The 23707-nt window shown below is 34.3% G+C and overlaps 1 protein-coding gene across 2 annotated transcripts in view; it reads right to left on the bottom strand.

Annotated features, from left to right (window-relative positions):
- Positions 1-1127: 1127 nt before the first annotated feature.
- Positions 1128-23707, bottom strand: part of SCYL2 (SCY1 like pseudokinase 2) — a 61414-nt gene continuing 38834 nt past the window's right edge. The window contains exons 11-18 of one of the 2 annotated variants that reach the window (XM_082739210.1): positions 20961-21074; positions 16433-16565; positions 14438-14556; positions 10115-10215; positions 8229-8295; positions 6904-6999; positions 5579-5698; positions 1128-4515 (exon numbers count right to left, since the gene is read on the bottom strand). In XM_082739210.1, the coding sequence (XP_082595336.1) occupies positions 3871-4515; positions 5579-5698; positions 6904-6999; positions 8229-8295; positions 10115-10215; positions 14438-14556; positions 16433-16565; positions 20961-21074 (1395 nt within the window). In that variant the 3' untranslated portion in view covers positions 1128-3870. The remainder of the gene's footprint in view (positions 4516-5578; positions 5699-6903; positions 7000-8228; positions 8296-10114; positions 10216-14437; positions 14557-16432; positions 16566-20960; positions 21075-23707) is intronic. The other variant, XM_082739211.1, reaches the window with a different exon arrangement.

A 23707-nucleotide genomic window follows, 5' to 3' on the forward strand; every position in this document is an offset into this window, starting at 1 on the left:
TTTAACTTTTTATTTTTTATAAACATATATTTTTATCCCCAGGGGTACAGGTCTGTGAATCACCAGGTTTACACACTTCACAGCAGTCACCAAAGCACATACCCTCCCCAATGTCCATAATCCCACCCCTTCTCCCAAACCCCCTCCCCCCAGCAACCCTCAGTTTGTTTTGTGAGATTAAGAGTCACTTATGGTTTGTCTCCCTCCCAATCCCATCTTGTTTCATTTATTCTTCTCCTACCCACTTAAGCCTCCATGTTGCATCACCACTTCCTCATATCAGGGAGATCATATGATAGTTGTCTTTCTCTGCACCAAGCTCCATTTTGATGAAATGTTTTTTCTCACTGTACCCCGCCCCCACCCGCCAAGGTTATGTGTTTTAATTCTGCTACATGTCTGGGTACTGCAAGGAGCACTCACCTGGCTCCCCCAGACCTCCTCACCCACAATTCGGAGAAGCAGAGAAGCTGATTTTGACCACAAACTTTGTTTTGTTGTCCCCCTCTCCTTTCTCAATGCCAATTTTTTCAACATAAATATACAGAGAATCAAATGAGTACTGAACACATCACTGCGACACAGAATAGTCTCAACAAAAACAATTCCAGAAGAATTCGTAAAATAAGGGATATAAAGCATGCAACATGGTAGACTATCAGATTGCAGATTAGGAAAAAAAAAATCTAGCTTCTATTCCTGGATCTAATCTCCTTGGGTGAGGCCATATAAGTATGGTCCTCTATTTCTACATCTCCTTGGGAAAAGGGCTGAATCATTCCAACTTTATTCAAATTACATCATGAAATTCTTTTAGAGATTATAAAGATGTGTGTGTGTGTGTGTGTGTGTGTGTGTGTGTGTGTGTGTGTGTGTGTGTTTTAATGAACAGGATAGAATAAAAAAATCAGAATATACCACATGTATTAAAGACATTTTCTTAAACTTTTACTGGTTTGCAACATAAGATATATGACTTACTGAGTGTCAGTTACAGCTTGAAAGCCACCAACATAGATGATTTCTTCAAATCCTCTATAGTTTAAATTCTTACCAATTCATCTTGCTCAAAAATTATTTCAAGACCAGTAAATCACGAAGCATAAAATCACAACTTAATATGGAGATTTTTATCAAAGCTAAAATTTATTTGGTGCATACTCTGTGCTATCAGGTATTTTCACATATACCTTTTCTTTTAATCTTGTAAAAGCAACCATGTGAGGTATTTTACAGGCCAAAAAAAATAACAAAAAACTACTTCCTCAACTTGTTCAGGTGAAAAGAAGAGTTATAAGCATTCCAAAATAAAAACAAAAACAAACAAAAAACAGCCAAGTACACAGTCCATTTCCATCTCCTTTTATACATCTTCTCACACATTTTAGCATTAGGAGACTAAGAAACCAACTCAAATAAAGGGAATCCTTCTGGTCATTTTGTCTACAGGTACTTTTTAAGCCACCAACTTCCTACTCTAAGTACCTTAAGGGCTTAAATGCTGTCAATATCTGAAATAATTTTAAAGTGATCTAATATTGTGAAAAAATTGTTCCCATAGAAATACAAGCCTAAAAAGGGCACCATATTTTTTCAGATGTTATTTATTACTTACTTACTTACTTATTTCAAGTAAGCTGCATGCCCACTGTGGGGTTCAAACTCACGACCCTGAGATCAAGAGTCGCATACTCTACTGAGTCAGCCAGGCACCCCTCAGATGTAATTTCTCAGCAGGCAATGGTACCAGTTCAACTGATGGAAAAGATTTAAACATCTTCAAGAAAACAAAAGAAGTGTAGGAAAAAATTTCTAAAAAATGTAGCACCATTACTTCAATGAATTAGCAAATTTCAAGACATGAAAATTACCTAAGAATTATGTACTTTTTCAAATAATCTATCTTTATATTGAGAAGTTCAACTTGTATGTTGTTATATTCAGCTTTCCTTCTAATTAGGAGCTCAACAATGACATCAAGTTATTTTACAAAATAAAAAGCAATTTCCTAACAGTGACTACTAACTTGTTACTAAGGAAATTCTTCAACATTTGGCATTTATTCCAAATGCAAACTTTTCTCAAGAGAAATTCTAATATTGTGTTACAAACAAGACAGATAACCTGGTCAAGGTGTGAATGTATTTCACAAAAAACATGTGATCTTCCTAGTGCCTTTCATTTCTTGTATAAATTTCTTCAACATTCTTATGAATCTTTTTTCTAAAACCATGTAATAACAAAGTACAGGTCATACAGAAACCAGATGTAAAGCTGACCTTTTATTTTTTTTAAAGTATCCCCCTACTGAATAATGCCAGCAATATTATCACAAAATTACATTTTATAATCAAGTAATGTATACTCAATGTATATTTTTAGTGTGTGTGTGTGTGTGTGTGTGTGTGTATGTATGTGTATCAATATATATATGTATCAATGACACACTAAAGCTCATATGATTTATTTTAAAGGATTGCTGGTTTTGGAGAATTAAAAGCCACAAACTCTATGGCAGCAACTATAATGCATATATAGTTCTCTGAAAGATCATTTTTAAATTATTACATAATGGTGAAATATAATTTAAACAAAATACAAATAACATTTACAGCATAAGGCTTTGTGGTTGAACAATCAGCACATCAAAGAAAAGTATCAGAGAAAGGCTTTAAAAAATAAAGCATGTTTCCTGTTAGAAGAATTTCGTCTTTCTTTCCTAAAAATGGCTAACTGTGCACAGAAAAATGCAAACAAAAGGTTCCTAAAATTTCTAGAAAACAATTAAACTTCAGTTGCAGTAATTGATGAGGTCAGACTTTACCATGATGACTTGAAAATTAATCTGTTGGTAGCGAGAAGATACAACTGCTCATTTTTAGAGAAGTAAAGTTTATTACATTTGAAACAATACAGCAGAAATCTCAAAAGTTTACTCATTAAATATAGTTTCTTACAAATATCCTTTTGAAAATGCAATTCATATATGCTGCAACCTCAGAAGTTTGAATTCAAAATGAAATATGAAGGCAAGAGTCAGGGAAATCACGTCAGAGGGCTCTGTCAAGTATCTGTACAAATCAGTACATATTCTTCTGTCTGTGATATGGTAGGAAAGAAAGTGATTCTAAATATATCCAAGTAAATGCAGAAAAATACATTAGTATTTGAGGCAGACCATGCTAAAACATAATTTACAATGATTAGTTTGCATTTAAGATGATTAATAATGCCTTCAGTTTGAACCAATGAAATCAACATTAAGTAAAATTTTGCGGTATTCGCTCAGTCTTTTGTATTGAACATTAGTTAATCTGAGAAGTAAATAAGATTGGAAAGAGTAAGTGACCTGATCCTTTTTGTTAGGTTCATCATTATCTCACTCAGTCATACTAAATGCAAACAAATCAATAGAGCATCAAGATTTTTCACACATTAAAATGAAGACAAATGACTTGTGAAGGCAGACTGTGTACCATGTAGTATTTAACATATGGATCTTGCATTAACCATCAACTCAATTTTTTAAATAAAACAAGATTTACAAGCTAAAATAAACATTTGATTAAAAAATTCTGCTATTCAAGATACTCAGGTGTCTTTTTTCTCTTTGAGATTGGTAAGGATTGGGTCTTTTAAAAACTTGAAGAGGAGGTGGTAAGAGGAAAAAAAAATCCTCAATGCTTTTAAAAACTCAGCTGTTAAGAAGTCCATACAACTACTATGCTGGCGTGGAAACAAGGTGTTTTCTGTCACAGAACCATCCACTTCCCCATAGAAGTAGTTCCTCCATGCCAACTATATAAAGATGTAAATCAGCTCACCCATGATTAAAATTGAAGTAATTCTTCAAAAATAGAGCAAGACACCTCACCCAAAAAGATCTTTTAAGTCATTGCTAGCTGAACTGCTATTGGTCATAGTAGTTGGTGGCTGTGCAAAGTTCTGCGGGTTAAAGAAAGGATTAGCCTGCACACCAAAGGCAGATTGTCCTATCATATTCATCTGTGTTCCTATTACTGAACTGCCCATACCTGGAGACCCCTGTGGTGGTACAAATTGATTAAGCCACTGATTTGGTTTCTGTTGTGACAACTGGTTCATGCTAACTTTGGGTTTTTGAGGGCCAAAGAGATTATTAAGAGCAGACATATCTGTGGGTCTTTGTTGAGTCGGCTTTGCACCAGCAGGAGGAACACTCACAGCACTGAAGTTTGGCAAAGTGGCAGGTGTTCCCAGTGTCATCTTGGTGACTCCAGGCGTGCTTGGACTACCGAATAAGTTCTGGTTTGTATTAACCGGCATGCTGAATCCTGAAGTCTGAAAGCCCATGTTAGCATTTAAGCCGTTGGTCAAATTTCTCTTGGTATTATCAATTGGTGTAGAAAACATCATGCCAAGGCCCATGGAAGGAACAGAAGTGAAGGTACTTGAAGCAGAAATTTTAGGGGTACTAACAGAAAGGCTGGTCAAAGATGACATGTTATCCATCAATGTATCTGTCAAGTCCTTAGTCTGAAAAATATGAGGGTATTACTTTATCTCCAAGATTTCTAAATTAATTAAAGTCAATAAATGACAAGTTAAAATTAAGCTCAACAGTCTATACCAAATTAGCAAACCACAGCCTACAGGCCAAATCCAGCCAGCCACATATTTTTATACAGTTTTTACAGATGAACACTGAATTGAACATGAACACTGAACAAGAAACCAAACTATAATCAACTTGATGACAGGGAACACTACATTTAAATTCCAATTAAATAATATGCTGGCCTCCCCCACTACTCCCCAAAATAGAAATATGTTCTTCTCTCATTGGTATATCTGTATTGCAATAAGGATATTCTATTACTTTTATATTTTGAATTATATCACAATTTTGTGGAAATTTGTTTTCTCTATTCTTATAAAAGTACCTAGAAAATAGTTTTTATTTTGCCTCTTGCCCCACAAATATTTTCCTCAGAAGAATCATCTTAGTGATCAGGAGATAACAAAAAATAATTTAAAGATCACTTTTAAGATAAAGTTATTTCTGCAGCCAGTAAGAGTATAAACTCTCTACAGGCAGGAACTTAGAACAGTGCCTGAAACATAACAGGAAATAAATACTGGTTAGGACATATAGGCAAGTATTCCTAAATCAAGTTACAGACAGACCTGACTATAACTGAAAAGCCAAAAATTAAAAATTACTTTTTTGCTCAAAAATACATAAATGCATAAAATAATATTCCTGACCATTTCAAGGTAAACAGAGTTACTTAATACTATTAAATCTAGTATTTTTTAAGAAACCCTCTTATTCATGTAACTTTCTCTTTATTGGTAACAATCACTATCATAAAACATTGTATCTTAGGCCATTGAGGAGTTGTTGGAAAATCCTTTCTGCCCATACTTCTTAGAAACTCCATTATTGAAGTATTCTTTGAAATATATTTTTATACAAACACTAGTAGGTAGAATAAGTTATATACTTACTTCTTCAGTACAGTATGCTTGAAGTCATGCAAAAGTATAACCTGAAATTAAGTATGCTTGACATTATGCAAAAGGAATGAATTCTGACCTGTTTGACTGGAGCAACAGGTGTGTGTACTTGGGGTTTCAGAGGCTGCTGGCTTTTCAACTTCTGTGCCTGCTCCTGTTCTTTTGCTAATTTTTGTTTTTCTTCAAGAGTAAGAGAAGCCTCAAAATGAAACAAAATAAAGTATCAACTGGCAACTTGGTAATTTCACTTGTAAAACAGAAAATGTCTTTTTTTGTAAAGTATGTCTTGATATGTTTGACAATACCAAGTAGTTTGCAAGCTACTCTTGCACTGATGATTGCCACAGGTAAATTATATTTTGAATTATTATAAGATTCAACTTTAGGTAGGAACAAATCTCTGTTAAAATACTTCTTTCCAGTGTAAAAACAGCTATTGTTTTTTTTAATTTTTTATTTTTTATAAACATATATTTTTATCCCCAGGGGTACAGGTCTGTGAATCGCCAGGTTTACACACTTCACAGCACTCACCAAAGCACATACCCTCCCCAATGTCCATAACCCCACCCCCCTTCTTCCAACCCCCCTCCCCCCAGCAACCCTCAGTTTGTTTTGTGAGATTAAGAGTCACTTATGGTTTGTCTCCCTCCCAATCCCATCTAAAACAGTTATTATTTTAATACCATTCATCAGTTTGACCTTTTTCCAGACAAGGGGAATATCATTTAGTGGTTTTATTTTATAAAATTGGGAGACTCTTGTTCAACTCTAATCTTTCTTCAAAAATATTTTAGGAACCAAACAAAAAGCTAAGGAAAACATAAAGAGCTTCTTTCACTGCTAATTTCTGAATTAAATTTGACATTTATCAACCTTGCTAAACTCTAGGCTCACAGTGTGTTCTTACAATTTTGTAAACCCAATGCCCAGTAGCTTTGCACATATAGGTTCTAATATTTGTCAAATGAACAGAAGAAAAGTTGCCCCCCTGCAGAAATTCAAACTTGACATATTTATTATAATGAATACTAACCAATACTTCAACTACAAAGTATCATTTTATAATTTATCACTGAAAATCAAAAGCAGAGAAGAAACACACTTCTTTATCAAGAAGCGTGACTGGCAAAGTGCAGTAAGAAAGGACAAAGAAGGCAGGCAATCTAGAAATATTACCACATGGGAGGCTGTGTAATAAAGGAAGTTAAAATTCTCAAGCCTGTTTATTCTCAATGTGAGTCAGGTCATGTTTCCATGATAATTTTTAAACTTCATAAGGATTATTAAAGCATGCTTCCTGTTAAAATGCTAAACAGTAGTTTTTCCCAACAAAAATCTGTAGTTTACAGGAAGTCCTATAATATAAATCAGTGCATTATAAGAACAAGTAAAGAAACTTACTCTTTTATGCTTATTCTGTAACCCATCCTCTTTACTTTCTGATTCACTGCCAGTCAGAAAGTCTGCTCCAATGTTGTTAAAGGCTTTGTCAATCTGCTGAAAAAGAAAAATGTCAACCATTGAATGACATCAAAAAACCGTGATTTTACTACTTAAAAAGCAAAAGCCCCTCAGATGAAGCACACTGTCAAACTCTTTTTACAAAAATTAAAATGATCTAAATAAACTACCTTGTGACCCAGCAATTGCATTACTAGGTATTTATCCAAGGAATATAAAAATAATGATTCAAAGGGGCACACGCATCTCAATGTTTATAGCAGCACTATCAACAATAGCCAAATTATGGAAAGAGCCCAGATGTCCATCAACTAATGAATGGATAAACAGGTGGTATATTTGTACAATGGAATATTGCTCAGCCATCAAAAAAAAAATTAAATCTTGCCATTTGTGATGACGTGGATGCATAAACATCATATCTCTGGTCATTTCAAGGTGAACAGAGTTACTTAGTACTATTAAACCTAGTGTTTCTTTTTTTAAATTCGTCACTAGGATTTATTTATTTATTTTAAGTTGGTTTTTTTGTTTTTGTTTTTTTAATTTGTCAAGGATAGAGGGAGAGAGAGCGAGTGAGCACAGGCAGACAGAGAGGCAGGTAGAGGCAGAGGGAAAAGCAGGCTCCCTGCCGAGCAAGGAGCCTGATACGGGACTCCATCCCAGGATGCTGGGATCTTGACCTGAGCGGAAGGCAGCAGCTTAACCAACTAAGCCACCTAGGCGTCCCTAAACCTAGTATTTTTTAGGAAACCCTCCTGTTCATGTACCTTCCTCTGTATTGGTAACAGTCACTATCATAAAACATTATACCTTAGTCAGGCTATTGAGGAGTTGTTGGAAATTCTTTCTGCCTATACTTCTTGGAAACTGCATTAGTGAAGTATTATAAACATAATGCTAAGTGAAATAAGTCAGAGAAAGACAAATACAGTATGTTTTCACGCATATGCGGAACTTACAAAACAAAACAAATGAATATAGGGGAAGGGAAAGAAAAACAAAATAAGTAAAAACAGAGGGAGACAAACCAAAAGAGGCTCTTAACTACAGAGAATAAACAGGGTTGCTGGAGGGGAGTGGGGAGAGGTTAAATGGGTGATGGGAACTAAGGAGTGCACTTGATATAATAAGAACTGGGTGTTGATATACAACTGATGAATCACCAAATTTTACTCCAGAAACCAGTGTCAAACTATACGTTAACTTGAATCTAAATAAAATCTTAGAAGTAAACAGATAAATAAATAATCTAAATATCTTACCTGAGACCCAACATTTGTAACCTTTGTCTCCTCAGAAGCATTCATTTGATTTCCTATATCCAAAGATCTGCAGGAAAGTTGAATTATGACAAAGCAATAAAAAGAAATGCTTATTTTTGAAATACTTATACTAAAAACAGTTCATCCCTATGGGGGATAACTGTTAACCCCATATATATATATATACACACATATGTGTGTGTATATTATATATATATAATATATATAATATATATATATATATATTTACCCCATATATATAGTAAAATTATTTACTATAATTAATGTCTGCTTACCCCAAAAAAAGTAACATTGCATATACCAGTCTTTTATTTTAATTCCATATTTGGTATTTACTGGAGAATTCATTTAGTGTATCATAAAACTAGGAAAGCATGATTCTTACTGTCAGAGAGCTTATAGCTCACTGAGACAAGGTATGACATGAGGAACTTGATGTGATTAAATTCAGAATCTGATTTTCACAATAAAGACTATAATCACTATGATGAACTAGATCTAGGCCTCGAAAACTGGTAAGATTTAGATGGGAAAAAGAAAAAAAAAGTTCACTTATGCCTCAAGTATAAATATTAGATATTAAATTTTTCTTATCAATTTTTAAACATTATTTATCTGGTTCCTATGTTAATCATCAAACAACATAAATATATACATCACAGAATATTAGAACATACAAAGGGCTATTTCATGTCATTCTACACCTGGTATATTTATTCCCATTAGCCTTTATCTTACACTGGGGCAGAAGCTAAAAAATTTCTGTCTGGGAATCTTGCTCATAATTGGTATCAACTTTACTGATGTTCTGGTATCTTTTTTTTTTTTTTTTTAAGAGGGAGAGGCAGAGAGGGAGTGAGAGAAAGAAAGAGAGGAGAGGCAGAGGGAGGAGGAGAGTCTTAAGCAGGCTCCACACCCAACGCAGGCCAGATGTGGGGCTCAATTTCACAACCTTGAGATCATGACCTGAGCTTAAATCAAGAGTCAGACGCTTAACCGACTAAGCCACCCACATGCCCCTGATGTCTCTTTTCACTGATATCTTTTGGCTCAGGATTAAACAGACATCCTAAAATCATGTGTTTTTCTTTGGCAAGCAAATACAATGGAGATTTCATTTTAGTACACTGGAGTTTAAAAAACTCCAGTAATTTTCACCTTTCCCTTCTTCCTTTGAATACTAGTATTTTGCAAATAACTTAGATAATTCTCCCTAAAAAAAAAAAAAAAGTAGATGATGTGGTATTAAATATGAAATGAATGCCCTATAAATGTTTCTGGAATCAGGAAAAACAAAAAGGGAGAAATCAAAACACCAGGGTTTCACAGATTTGAAAAATACTTGTAAGTGGTGCTCTTAGTGATCACCCTGAATTTACACCTCTAGTAGCTAATGCTAACATTAAGAGACTCTCAGAAACAGAATTTTCCTTATGTATAGAAAATGCTAAGATTGTATCATATTAACACTTTTATACTCAGAAATGACATTTGATTCTCCATAAGACTCTATTTTACACAGTTCAAGTTAACATAAAGGAAAATTTTTAAATGCTTTACATGTAAACAAATTGAAATCTATCAGTTTTTCACTCCGCAGAACAAACTGATGGTCACCAGAGGGAAGATGGGTGGAGGGATAAGTGGAAATAGGTCAAGGGGCTCAATGATGAACACTGAGTAATGATGTATAAAATTGTTAAATCTCTATATTGTACACCTGAAACTATATGTTAATGATACTGGAATTAAAATAATAAAGTAAAAAAAAAATCCATTTTTCTAGTCCTTATTCCAGAAAATCAGTCATGAAGTAACTTAATCTCACTCTGGGACCATGTACAATCCATATGCAACCTACTTACTTCTGCTGTTCTTGCATTATATGAAGTTGTTCCAGTTTAGTCTTATGTTCAGACTCCAATCTGTTAAGCATCTCTTTTATGACGGAAATGAAAGAATTGAACTGGTACAATAAGAAATTGATACAGTTATAATGTTTCAAATTAGCAACAAATGTAATCTAATAAAATAATTCAACAAGTTAACCATAATACTCTCTATTTTTACCAGAATATGACCCACTCACAGCAGTGATGCCACAAGAATAGTATATTTAAACTCAGCATATCACAGCAAACTTTTATAGTATTTCTGTATGATGGTGATAAAGTTGATGAGGATTTCAAGTTCCAGAAATTGTGTCTCAATTAGTTTTATAGCCCGAGTTCTCTAAGAGCTATCATTCAGCAGTCTTACAAATTTACCCCCAGCAGTCATTACATATTGATTTTCCTATAATAGTCTAAAATTGACCATCTGAATTTGTACATATCTGGAAACAACCCATTTAATTATGCATAACAAAGTCAGTTTATTCAGACTGTTATAAAAATGACATATTTGGCTAAAATAAATGTTTTCTAAAGTTAGTAGAAATATTAAAATGTATATGTTTTAGCTTTCAAATAATTATAGTTCTTAAAGTATATCTAATACTATGTCATAATGTAGTTTAAGCTTTGGTTAAATGATGATTCTTAGGTACCTCAGATCACCATAAACTATTTAACAATACCATATATTACAGGAAGAATCTAGAAACTGCTTTCTTTCCCTCCTAAATCTTTTTGTACTGGGTGCTTATATAACTCTTCATAGTAGGTTTATTAGTATTTCTATTCCTTGGGGTGCCTGGGTGGCTCAGTTGGTTAAGGGTCTGCCTTTGGCTCAGGTCATGATCCCAGGATCCTGGTATCAAGCCCCGCATCAGGCTCCCTGCTTGGTGGGGAACCTGCCTCTCCTTCTCCCTCTGCTGCTCCCCCTGCTTCTGTTCTCTTTCAAATAAATAAGTAAAATCTTCAAAAAAAAAAAAAAAATTCTATTCCTTAAATGAGGAAACTGTGGTTCTGGGAGAGAGAAAGCAACTTAGTAAGAGATACTAAATAACATATGGGAGCATGAGAATTCACTTAAGTCTGTCTCCAGAGCTTGTGCTCATTTGTACTCAACACTGCTTCTCACGATGATGCTCAATCATCCCTTGTCTTACCATAAGAGTAACAAAACGCATTATTTCCTTAGCAGTTTACCTGGATGGACAATCTGATTAGTTTTTTTGGTTGTTTTTTTTTTAACTTTGTAATGAAGTGTAACAAACTAAAGGAAAGGTATAAATAGATAAGCACACATGCTAAAAAAAAACAAATGAGTTTTGGTCAGATGTAGAAAAAGAACACTGGCAGCACCCCATAAGCTTCCTGACCCCTTCTAGTTACTTCCCACCCTCTTATCCTACAAGTAAACACTAGCCTGACTTCTGGCAGTGTCGTTTTGACTATTTTTATACTTTATATAAATGGAATCATTTGGTAGATCTTCTTTGTCTGGTTTCACTTGCTCAGCATTCTGTTTGGGAGATTCATCCATATGAATGTAGTTGGTTACATATAGTTGAATGTAGCTGGTTCAGAAGAATTAACACAGTGGGCCTGGACTGCTATCTTTGAAAAGGCCTGCTTGTGAGGTTGACTGTTGGCTGGTGTCCAGGAACTCAGATTTTAGGAGTTCCCACCATTAACTAATGAAAGTGGCTCACTAAGTTGTACAAAGACCATTTTATGCTAGCTTTCCTTCTGGAAGTCTGGAATTTGGGTACGTGTCAGGCAGACAGAGCTACAACACTTCACATATACTATCACAACGCATTATCAGGGAGAGTAAATATATTGAGATGACTCTGGAAACCTGCAGCTGGCTTCCTCCAGAGTGCTCCAGCCTTCTTCCTTTGCTGATTTTGCTTTATACCCTTTCACCATAAAAAAAATCATAGCCATGAATACAACTGTAGGTTGAGGCCTGTGACTCCTTCTACTGAATCACTGAATCTGGAGGTGGTCTTTGGAACATTGACCAACACAAGCTGTATTATGTCTTGATTGCTACTTAGTATTTCCTGTTTTATAGTCAAATGCAAAAAAAATGTACTTTCTTAAATCAAGTTACCTTTTTCCATAATGCAAAATATCCCTAGATTATAATCAGAACTGACAGAAGAAGGCAGTCTTAAATTAGGAACCCTCTCCATGAAGTGAATAGCAGACCACACCCATGTTAACTATTGGAAAATATCAAAAAATAAGAATCAAAATATTTCTGTTGATGAAAACAGACCCCTAAAAAAATCAACCATAAAGCTGAAGAAAACTAACACCACATTTCAAATGAAATTATATAGTATGAAATAAGCATTTGGGAATATTTAAAAACATTCTAAATGACCAAAAGTTGGACTTAGGCATATTATCATCATAGTTTTTCCCAATATTCACTGTTTCCCTTTTTGCCAATTTTAACCTCAATCCTGCCACCCAAGATGTGAAGAAATTTATCAAGCCAATTATCAAGCCAAAAATTGAAATTTAGGGACACAAACTCTTAGAGGTTTACCCCATTACTTCGTTTTATTTTGTTTTTTTAAGATTTTATTTATTTATTTGACAGAGAGAGATCACAAGTAGACAGAGAGGCAAGCAGAGAGAGAGGAAAGCAGGCTTCTTGCTGAGCAGAAAGCTGGATGTGGGACTTGATCCCAGGACCCTGAGATCATGACCTGAACCGAAGGCAGCAGCTTAACCCACTGAGCCACCCAGGCGCCCTACCCTACTACTTCAAATGAAATTTGGGTCTGATTAATTTTATAAATTACTCTAACTCCAAAACCCCATTCACTCAGCACTCTCCGCTAAGGCTGAAAGCTTTCCTGCTTAACTCCCAGCTTTCTGCTTCCTTAATTCCTCTAATTTATTTTCAGTACTTAATTCCCAATCTTGCCTGCTTATCCATTTCTGACATTCTCTGGTAAATAGTAACCAATTCTCAGTCTTTTTTCCATTTTACTCCATTAAACACCAGTTCTACAGTGAACAAATGATTTGTCATTACTCTAACTCAAATTTTCTCTCAGTTCAATAAATATTTTTGACTTTTAGCACTGCACTAAGTGCTGGGGCTATAATAAAGTATAAGATATAATAACCAGCCTTCTGGGAAAGGCAGACATGTAAGTACATACCTGTGATAACTACAGTGGCAGAGCTATACAGAGAGGTACCTGTATAATAATCTTTGACCACATTACCTCTTTGAGCAAATGTTACCACATCTTAAAATCTCAAATACCTAAACCAGTACACCGGAAACTAACACTGTATGTTAACTATACCGGAATTAAAATGAAAAACACATCATTAACAACAAAAAAACAAATACCTAAATCAGAGAGCATTTTGAAGTCTACCTATACTAGTCTCAATTTACCTCTCTCCCATTACTTCCCTACTGTATTATAGGTATCTCTCAGTCAAACTGGATTATTCATTTCCTATGGCAGATAGACTCTAAACTCGTTCCCAATTATCTCCTCATTCTGCCGCTCAGGGCTTTGTGTAACTCCCTGTTTTTGAGAGTAAGTAGGAGCTGGGACTTGCTGGTAACCAACAGAATTCCGCGAAGGTAATGGATGTCATTTCCTTGATCACACTATAGGATGTTGTAACTTCCATCTTTTTAGCAGATTCTCTTTCCCACTTTGATGAAACAAGCTGCCATGCTAGAAGGCCCATGAAGCAAAGAACTGACAGGTCATCTAGCTAATAGCTAGGAACTGAGGCCTTCAGTCCAAAAGCTTAAAAGGAACTGAATCCTGCCAAAAACTATGTAAGCAGGTTAGAAGCAGAGCCTTCTTTCCCCCAACTGAGCCTTCAGGATAAGACCCCAGGCTTTGACTGTAAGCACTGTGAAAACTCTGAGCAGAGAATTCACGCCTTGGCTTGACTGACCCACAGAAATGATGAAATAACCATCTAGTGTATGGTGATTTGTTATATAGCAATAAATAACAGATATACACCCCAGACACATTACATTGATTTTTTTCTTTGATCAGCTTCCCAGCCCCAAATCTGAAGTAGTCCAAAATCCAACATATCTTTCTAAGTTCTAGTTATTTACTATCTCCCAATGAGAGGCCAACATACTGCTTACTTTGAATCCACAAACTTTCTTTATTGAATTCTTTGGCATATTTTTTCTTGTTTTAGCCACATTTAAATGTAATATATTTATATATTTAATGCCAAGAAAACAGTAAGCTGGATAAACTGAATAAAGCACAAAACTATTCTTACCTGATTAAGATTAAGATTATTTTCAATACTCAGGGGAATCAGATGAGGCAATACTTTTCCAGCCAACTGCTCTTTGGTGATTCCCAGCTTCTTATGAGTGAAAGTACATTTGTAAATACCTGATAAAAAAGAATGAGACAAATTTCACAGTTCAATACCACAAGTTAAGAGACATTAGGAAAATACTGTATCTACATGAAATATCTTGATAATTAATATAATTACACATTTCTCCTTGTCAGTGCCTAGAAGGATGTTCTTACATATGGATCAGAATGATTTCAGCTTTATCACCAGTTTAGATTTAAACAGCATAACATATTTATCCTGAATTCTTTTGGCTTAAGAGCACATTTAATGTCAGAATAACATTAAAAGCCCATCATACCACAGGAGTAAGGTTACAGAATGACCCTCTATCCTGAAATTACCTGAATATATAGTTCAGACTTCTCACTCAAGCTTGAGACATCTATTTCACAAGTGAGTAAGGATAGGTCTTATAGCTTTATTCACTTCTTCAACTAATCAGACTTAACATGCTTGAAATTTTAATAATTTAATTCAACTCCACACAATCCTTCCCTACAGTCTCACCTATTTACTCAAAAACTTTAAGACCCTGCTTATTACACTTATTCTACAAAGCCTTCATTTGGTAAACTGAGCACATTTGTTTCTCATTCTCTAAATGCTTTTGTTGTGTTTTGTATATAATCCATACCCTCAGAACACACCATATCCTATAATTTTGCTGTTAATGTACACTTCACTTATATACTCAAAGAGTGACTTTATCGAACACCTACTAAATGTTTATTCACTAGGTACTTATTTGCTGTGCTCATGACTTCTGCCTTCCCATTTTATCACTGATTTCCCATAAGACTCCCATAATAATGCATTTTATCCTCATTTGGTAGATGAAGTAACTTTTCAAAGTCACTGCGGGAACTGAGACAACCAGGACTGGAGCTAGAGATCTTTCCACTGCGCCAAAGTCCTCAAGAAAACAAATTTCTTTGAGCGAAGAAGTTTCATACCATATCCCATGCCTACACAGGTCCACAATAAATTATTTGCTAACCATTCCTACAAATATTTACTGAGGACTTTCTGTAGACCAGGCACAACAGTAGTTGTTAAAAATACACAGCTGAATAATTTGATTTTTCTTCAAAATTAACAAACTTTAAATTTAGTAAAATGTAAGCTCGTTCATGTTTTTGTGATTCTACAATTATGTCTGTTTCCATGAGTATAGTAGCACCTCAGAATTTCCAGACTATAACTGATAGTAAATAATTTCTATTGTCAAAGCTATAACTATAGTGAACAATTTCAGAGTTTCTTGACAGAGTAATTTGTCATTATGCTAATGGAACAGAATATGCTGTAAGGCTAATATGCTTCATAAACCCATCACTTAATAGTGAAACATACTGGCTAAGATTTGAACATATATAAATCAAAAACCAGCTCTACCATTTATCAGTTGTATTATCGTGGATAACTTATTTAAACTCTGGACCTCAATTTCCTTACCATAAAACAGAAATAACAGTACCTATCTGACTGGAATTTGGAGAGGACAAAATGAGATAATGCAGAAAAAATATTCAGCATAGCGCCTAATACAAACTGGGTACCAAGTAACCATCAAGTATTACTATTAAGACTGGTATCAGCATTTTAAGCAGCTTTGTTTGCCTTTCTTATTTGGTATCATTTCACAGAGAAAACTACATATGATCATGATATTTGTGAAGCTAGGATTTTCAAATGTCTAATTCTTTTGTAAATGTCAAGGAAGACCACGGTTTTTGCTAAAATTAACAAAAAGGAAAGTGATATCATGGTATTTATCCCACCATTCCTCAATTACTGAATGCAATATACCTGAAAAAGGATACAAAGGTTTTGTAATTTGGAAGATTCATTTGCATGACTATAAAACAATAAAGTAGCATCAAATAACATTAAGTTTTCAGCTACCTAAAATTCCCATGAGGACTGCGGGTTCCTTGGATGGAATTTGTTGTAAGAAGGGCAGGATATCATCAAGTACAAACCACTTATCCAAGTATTCCAAAATCTTTCCTAAGCACACTAATGAATTTACACGAACCTATTAAAAGAGGTAAATTGCATTAGTCATTTAAAGTCTTTGCAATCTAGAACAAAACGGTTAACTCTAAATTTAATCTTCATATAGATATATTAAAATCTCAAGAATAAAAGTAGGTTTAAAAGCTCTCCTCCTTAATACTGTTATGCTGAAAATAAAAAATAAATTAAAAAAAAAAAAAAAGCTCTCCTCCTTTAATAATATAGGAAATCCACATATTTACTAACTCCCCTGGACTTGTTTCAGTAAGAATTTATGATTGCTTTACCAGGACACTAGTTAGCTAAAAGCAAGAAATGACTTCAATTTTTGTATCCTTCTAAATAAAGTGATTAGGATTTGAGAAGCTTTACTATATATGTGTTTACTAACAATAAGTCTTTGGGGACATCTGAATTATGAAAAGGACTACATTCTCCTACCTTCCAGTACTTTCCTCTAACTCAAGGTTAATTCATTCTTAACTCAAATATTTCAACATCATGTAAAAACTATTTATATTTTACCCTACATAAAGTTTTCTATTTCTAATATATCTTTAACACCAATAACTAGAACCTGATACTTAGTACTTTTATCAAAATTCTATCTATATTTGTGTGACAACTTTGATAAGCATGTCACACCCTATTTTTTTAGCTTGAGTATGTTAAGATAGAATACCTTCAGAAAAAAGGCAAAGCAAAAAAATATAGCACACTGTTACATACAAAAAATTGATGGTTGCCAAACGGAAGGTGGGTAGAGGGCTGGGTGAAATAAAGGGGATTAAGAGTATACTTATCATGATAAGCCCTGAGGAAGGTATAGAATTGTTCAATTATTATATTATAAACCTGATACTAATATAACATGATATGTTAATTATATTTCAATTTTTTTTTCAGGTTTTTAAAAATCTTATTTATTATACAATATTTAGACAAAATAGTAAAGCACAAAGATGACAATAAATGTTACTATTTATAATTCAATAACGGAGCTATAACTGTGGCCAGAGTTTCTATGCTTATACAGATGTGCATCTTTTTTTCTTAGAAGAGAGAAAGTACTTGCACATGAGCAGAGGGAAGGGGCAGAGGGAGAAGGAAAGAGGGGGTCTCTCTTTTTTTAAAAGATTTTATTTATTTATTTGACAGACAGAGATCACAAGTAGGCAGAGAGACAAAGACAGAGGAGGAAGCAGGATCCTCGCTGAGCAGAGAGCCCGATGCGGGGCTTGATCCCAGGACCCTGGGATCATGACCTGAGCTGAAGGCAGACGCTTTAACCCACTGAGCCACTCAGGCGCCCATAAAGTGAGGATCTTAAGCAGACACCATACTCAAGGGCTCCATCTCACAACCCTGAGATCTTGACCTGAGCCCAAATCAAGAGTCAGATAATCAACCGAACCAACCAGGTGCCCCCAAACATATACTTTTTAACTTAAAAAATTGGAATGATAATTTTGAGTCTATGTTTTTCACTTAAATTTATTATTAGCACTTTTTGCATGTAATCAAATATTCTTCCCAAACCTAATTTTAATAACTGCATTATGTATAAAATACATAAAATATTTATGTATATTTATATGTTTATATTATGTTACACATAATATCTAAATAGCAGTTCTTCCCGTTTGATTTGTCTGTGTGTTTTCTTCACCTATTTTTTATTGGCAGGCAGCATTTTACATATTGACTTTAAGAACCAACTCATTTTGAAGGCTATCGACACTTTGTTTTCTTATAAATCTTTTTTTTTTCAGTAGTTTGTCAGTTTCCTATTTTGTTTATGCATTTTAAAGCAAGGAACTGGACGATTTTTACATAGTCAAAATATGACTCTTCTAAAATGTCTTCTAACATGCTTTCACTTGGATATATTGGATCCTCCTAAGGAGTGTGTTGTGGTGGGTGGAGGCACTAGTCCAACCGAGGCAGGTGAACGGTACGTCCTCCTCCGGGGAGCGCGCGGGAGCGGCGGGTGTGCGGACTCCGGACGGGCCGCCGGGGACGAGCCGCGGGGACCGGAGCCGGGGAGCTCGGAGCCGCGGGGACCGGAGCCGGGAGGGACCGACGGCTTTTCTCCCGACGTCGGAGGAGCGGCCGGAGCTGCCCGCGCCTCCAGCAAGAGACCGGGCGGCCGCCATCTTCATTCCCGGCCTCCCCCGCTCTCTATATTTCAATTTTTAAAAAAAGAATATTTTGGTCAGGATCCTATCAATAGAACTGGAGAAAAATTCTTTAAATTTTTAAAAAACACACTAAGAAAAAGCAGAAAATAATTTAGTTGGTTAAAAAAAAAAGCACCATATTTCTATAAGAAAGATAGAAAAATTTTTCTGAAAAGAAGATATAATTTTTTTCTGAAATTCGAACATAAAGTATAGTACAAATTAAAAAAAGATACCTAATTAATTTGCTTTTAGAATCAGTGTTATAAAAGGAATTGCTACATTTTTTATATGTGTGTATATGTGTGTCAAGAGAAGCTAGAAATACTAGTTTAATTTTATTTTTATTTTTAATATAAAATATTAGTCATGTAAGTCATGAAGAAATAGAACTCTTGGAGCATCTTACCTACCTCTGTGTAGAATTTATTTCTCTTTATTTTCAGGAAACAGTATTAAATACAATTCTAACTCAAAACTCATGTTTCACTAATTTCCCAGTTAGAATTCTTTAACCTTAGAGGTATACATATATGAATGAAATTCAGAATTCAGATTTGCTCCTCTGAAGACACGAGCACTGTACGTGTATAAAATGCAAATCCATTCCAGAGTTACTGTTCTAAATACATTCATTATAACTCTTTGTAATCATGTCTTTAATGGCTCAGTTGGCTTCTTAAAAAGAGATATAAACATTCCCAGGCATTATTACAGACCATTTAAGTATCAGTGCCTCCCATCTCACCCTGCATACTTCGAACTAAACCAGAACATGTACTTTTACAAAATGTATGCTAAAATAAATCCACGCTGCCATAAAATACAGTGTGCCTTATATGATTTTTATTTTCTTTTTTTTTCTAAAGATTTTATTTTTTATTTTACTTTGAGTAATCTCTACACCCAATGTGGGGCTTAAACTTACAAGTCCCAAGATCAAGAGTCACATGCTCTACAACCAAGCCAACCAGGAGCCTGCAGATTTTTAAAGGACATGTTGAAAATGAAATTTTTAGCTGAATATTACTACCATCTATTTTAAAAATTCAATCATAAAATTTAGAAAATTTCAGAGAAAAGAAGTGAATTTCAAATCTTTTTAATATTTATGAAGAAAAAGACTCAGAGGGGTAAGTTAACTTGCCCAATGGCACAGGACAGTTAGTAGTAAAGTCAATAAAAACTCGGGTTTTTTTACTTCATTTCATACTGTTCATCTTGGTAAACAATGATTTTTTTTCCATTTTGATGTTGCTTTCCATCTCAGTGCTTTTTATACCAAATATATAAATAAATATATAAATAAAACCCATGACCTAAAATGGATTGGATCACTATAAGGTAAAATCATGTCATTTAAATCAGCTTAAGCTACAAATGCTTGTATTTATTTAAATTTACATTTTACCTAATAAAGATGGAAGAGGTCTCCAAAGAACAATACTTACAAATTTAATAATATGACCATTAGCAAACATTAATATAAAGAACTGATCAGATGAATGAAGGACATCTCTCCATCTTTTCTAAAGCTGCTATTTGAAGAGAATATTCAATGTTACTTCCATAAAGAACTATCTGTGGGATCAATTCTTATGATCTACTGTTAGAGAAAAGGTTGGGAATAAATATTTCTCCCAATACGAGATAATGAGAACTGTTATTTACTGCTATTTACATCCTTGACTACCAACAGTGTTATAATTCTGAATTCAAAGGAATCAGCTGCCTTTGGCCTAGATTCTTGAGTACAACTACCCCCCCCACCGTGTGTTTTTATTAATGTATTTTACTGCACCCTCATTTTTTTTTGGAAAGTAGGCAAGTAAGTGGTAGGTACAAAAATACAGATAACTAAAAGTAAAGGCAGTTTATGAAAGGAAGTTGTTCAAAAGTTTTTAGACTAACAACAAGTTAAACTCATGATTATTTTAAAACTACCAACAAAATTGTGAATTAAAGCATAAAAGTCTTAAGAAAGAAAAATTACTCAAATCTTCTCTTGAAGCACTAAAATTAAAGGACAGGAATAAGGCCAGGGATATAATACTACAAAATCATGTATGAGGGAAAACTACAGCTATTGATTACTTTTATAGCACTGTATGCAGGGCACCTATAGCCAAGATGAAATATATAAACAAACTATAAAAGGGTTATTTAACAATAAGAAAATAATTTAAAACAATGAGAAGTTAAAGAAAAGCAAAAATTAATATGTAATTACTTACAGCAAGGGAAGACGTTTGCAGACATGCATTTTTAATTCTTGGTATCAAAGCATTTTTCATGGATGGATAGTCTATAAGATTTGCAAAGGTTGGAATGATGTTTAAACAGAGTTCCTATTAAGAAAATACATGGATTCAATCTTAGGAAAGATTCTCTTCGCTTTTCTCCCACATATTAAAGAATGTTTTACATTTGCATGGCTAATTTGTCACACAGTTTGAAAAAAACTTTTATGTATACTGTATCATTTGCTCCTTTCAACAATTATTTGAAAGCAGAATATTTATCACTAGTTTTCAATTTCACAGATGAAAAAACAGACTCAAAAGACCTTCCTCAAAATCATACAAGGTCATATGACCTAGCATATGGTAACAACATTCCTTGGTCTCATACCTAAATTTCTTTCCCTCACAACACAATTCATCATTTATTATTTAAGAATAGGAACACCTAAGTTTTGCTTTCTTTCACAATGAGGGAAAATCAAGTACAAAGTGACATCAAACTATTCGTCTTAAATAAGGGATTTCTTAGCTGTTACATAAACCCTTACAACAGAATATGAACATTTTACTTAATATATTTTAAAAGATTGTTTAGTAATACTAGGGAGAAAATGCAGTAAGATACTATCACATAATCCCAACTTTTAAAATGTGTAGGTACACGTGTCTGTCTATAAGCTCAGGGAAAAAGACATAAGGACAGATCTGGAAATGTTAAATCTGGGCATCTCTGAGAGAGGATTTTAATTTTCTTTATATTTTTAAGTACTTCCAAATTCTGAAACTTGGAAATTCTGAAGTATAACTCACAGAAACAGGAAAAAGGTATTTAAAACATTGTTAACTAATGCTGGCCATAATGTAAATGATTTTAACTGGGAACTCTGAATGAGGCTAACAGAGGAAAAGGGGCAATGACTAAGGAAAAGGGAACTAAATGAGTTAAAGAAAAGAAAAAGAAATGGCTTGAAAACTAACTGGCTGAAGAACATACATCTCAGATACCTTAAAAGGGCAGAATGATCCTTGTAGCAAAGCACAGAAGGGATTACTGAAGAAAATGGAGGCATAAATGTGTATCAGGGAAGAAGTTAAACAAATCTGGTATACTTAAAGACATTCATTTGTAGCTAGAAAATAGAAATGAATTAACCACTAAGAATCTGTTATCAGAATAATGGCCACATATTTTATTTGCTTTATTCCCAGATTTCTAAAAGACATATATGAGTTATATGTTTATATCCACTCAGATGTTTATATCCACTCAGAACTATAATAAATAAGTGGGTGACGTACCTCGAGGATAAGAAGTACAAGCTACATTCAAGGGGCCATTTTCTACAGATGGGAGAGAACAGGCAAGGGTGAATAGCTCGTGGGATACTGTACTCCCGTTACCAGAGGGTGCCTCCATAGGGAAGGTCAGCCTTAATTCAAGAGAGTGAGCATGCATACACATTGTTCTGTGTAACCTAGCAGTAAGTTACAAAGAGGCAAATCTTAAATTATGTCTAAATCATATAGGTGAAGGAGGGGAGGAAGAGCTTTTCCTGAAGAGGAAATACAGTGAAGAATCTAAAAACAGGAGATTGAAACAACCCAAAACTCAAGGAAATACAGTGAAGAATCTAAGAACAGGAAACTGAAACAACCCAAAACTCAAGGAAATCATTAAATCATTCTCGGGAACTTCTGCCTCTTAGTTATACTTTATAACTGGTAGTGGAGAGGGAAGAATAAGCATAGCTTCTATGTTTAATTTTAAAGCTAAAAATGTTTTAAGTTGGTTTACATACATATTTCTGTTCATGCCTCTAAGCATCCTAACTTTTGTAAACCATCTTCTACTTTTCCAGGTATTTTTCTAAACTCTTTAGCTTCTTAAATATTTTTAATCAAACTTCACTTTAAAATATCACTCCAAAAACGAATTTCGGAAGTTACTTTCCAGTGTTCTATCTGCATGAAACTTCAAGATTTTTGTTTCTTGCTCTTGCTCTAATACTCTCCCAAAGCTTAAACAGTCTTTTAACTTTATCAGACTCTACCAAGCAATGCTCATACTAATTAATTGGACAGGTGACTAAAGATTTATATAGAATGATACAAGAAATGCTGGTTTGTAAAATTCAGCAAAGTTGCACAGGTCAATCTGAATTAAATGTTAACTACTTCAATAAATATTCATTGACTAATAATTACTGGCTAAATCAAGTCCCTTAGGAAGAAAAATGGGCTTTCATGTCACTCAACTTTTCTTCTCCTTCCTAATCTCAGTGACTATAAAACCAGTTTGGTACACAGGGCCTGTGGAAATGTTTTAAGAAGCTATAATTCACAACTCCTTTGGAAAGGGCTAAAAAGTAGAAGTAAGTACACCCTCCCCAATTGTCCCCTGTCATTTGGACAAAGGCAGCAAATCCTCACCTTTAAGAAGTATGACCTTATAAGGACAAAATTTAACATCAACTTCACAACTTTGAATAAACAAATGAACTTAGACAAAGACTGAAATGAGCCAAAAAAGTAACCTCATACATGTGGGATTAGGTTCACATCACTTATTTTTAAGTAATCTCTACACCCAATGAGGCTCAAACTCAACCCTGTTATCAAAAGTCACATGCCTTACTGACTGAGCCAGCCAGGCACCCCCAATATTAGGTTCACATAAGGAAAAAGAAGGTTTTGGTCAGTAACTTCTAAATATTAAAATTTTAGGGATGCCTGGGTGG

The sequence above is a fragment of the Mustela nivalis genome (genome assembly GCF_964662115.1).
Source record: "Mustela nivalis genome assembly, chromosome: 7".
Lineage (NCBI taxonomy): Eukaryota > Metazoa > Chordata > Mammalia > Carnivora > Mustelidae > Mustela > Mustela nivalis.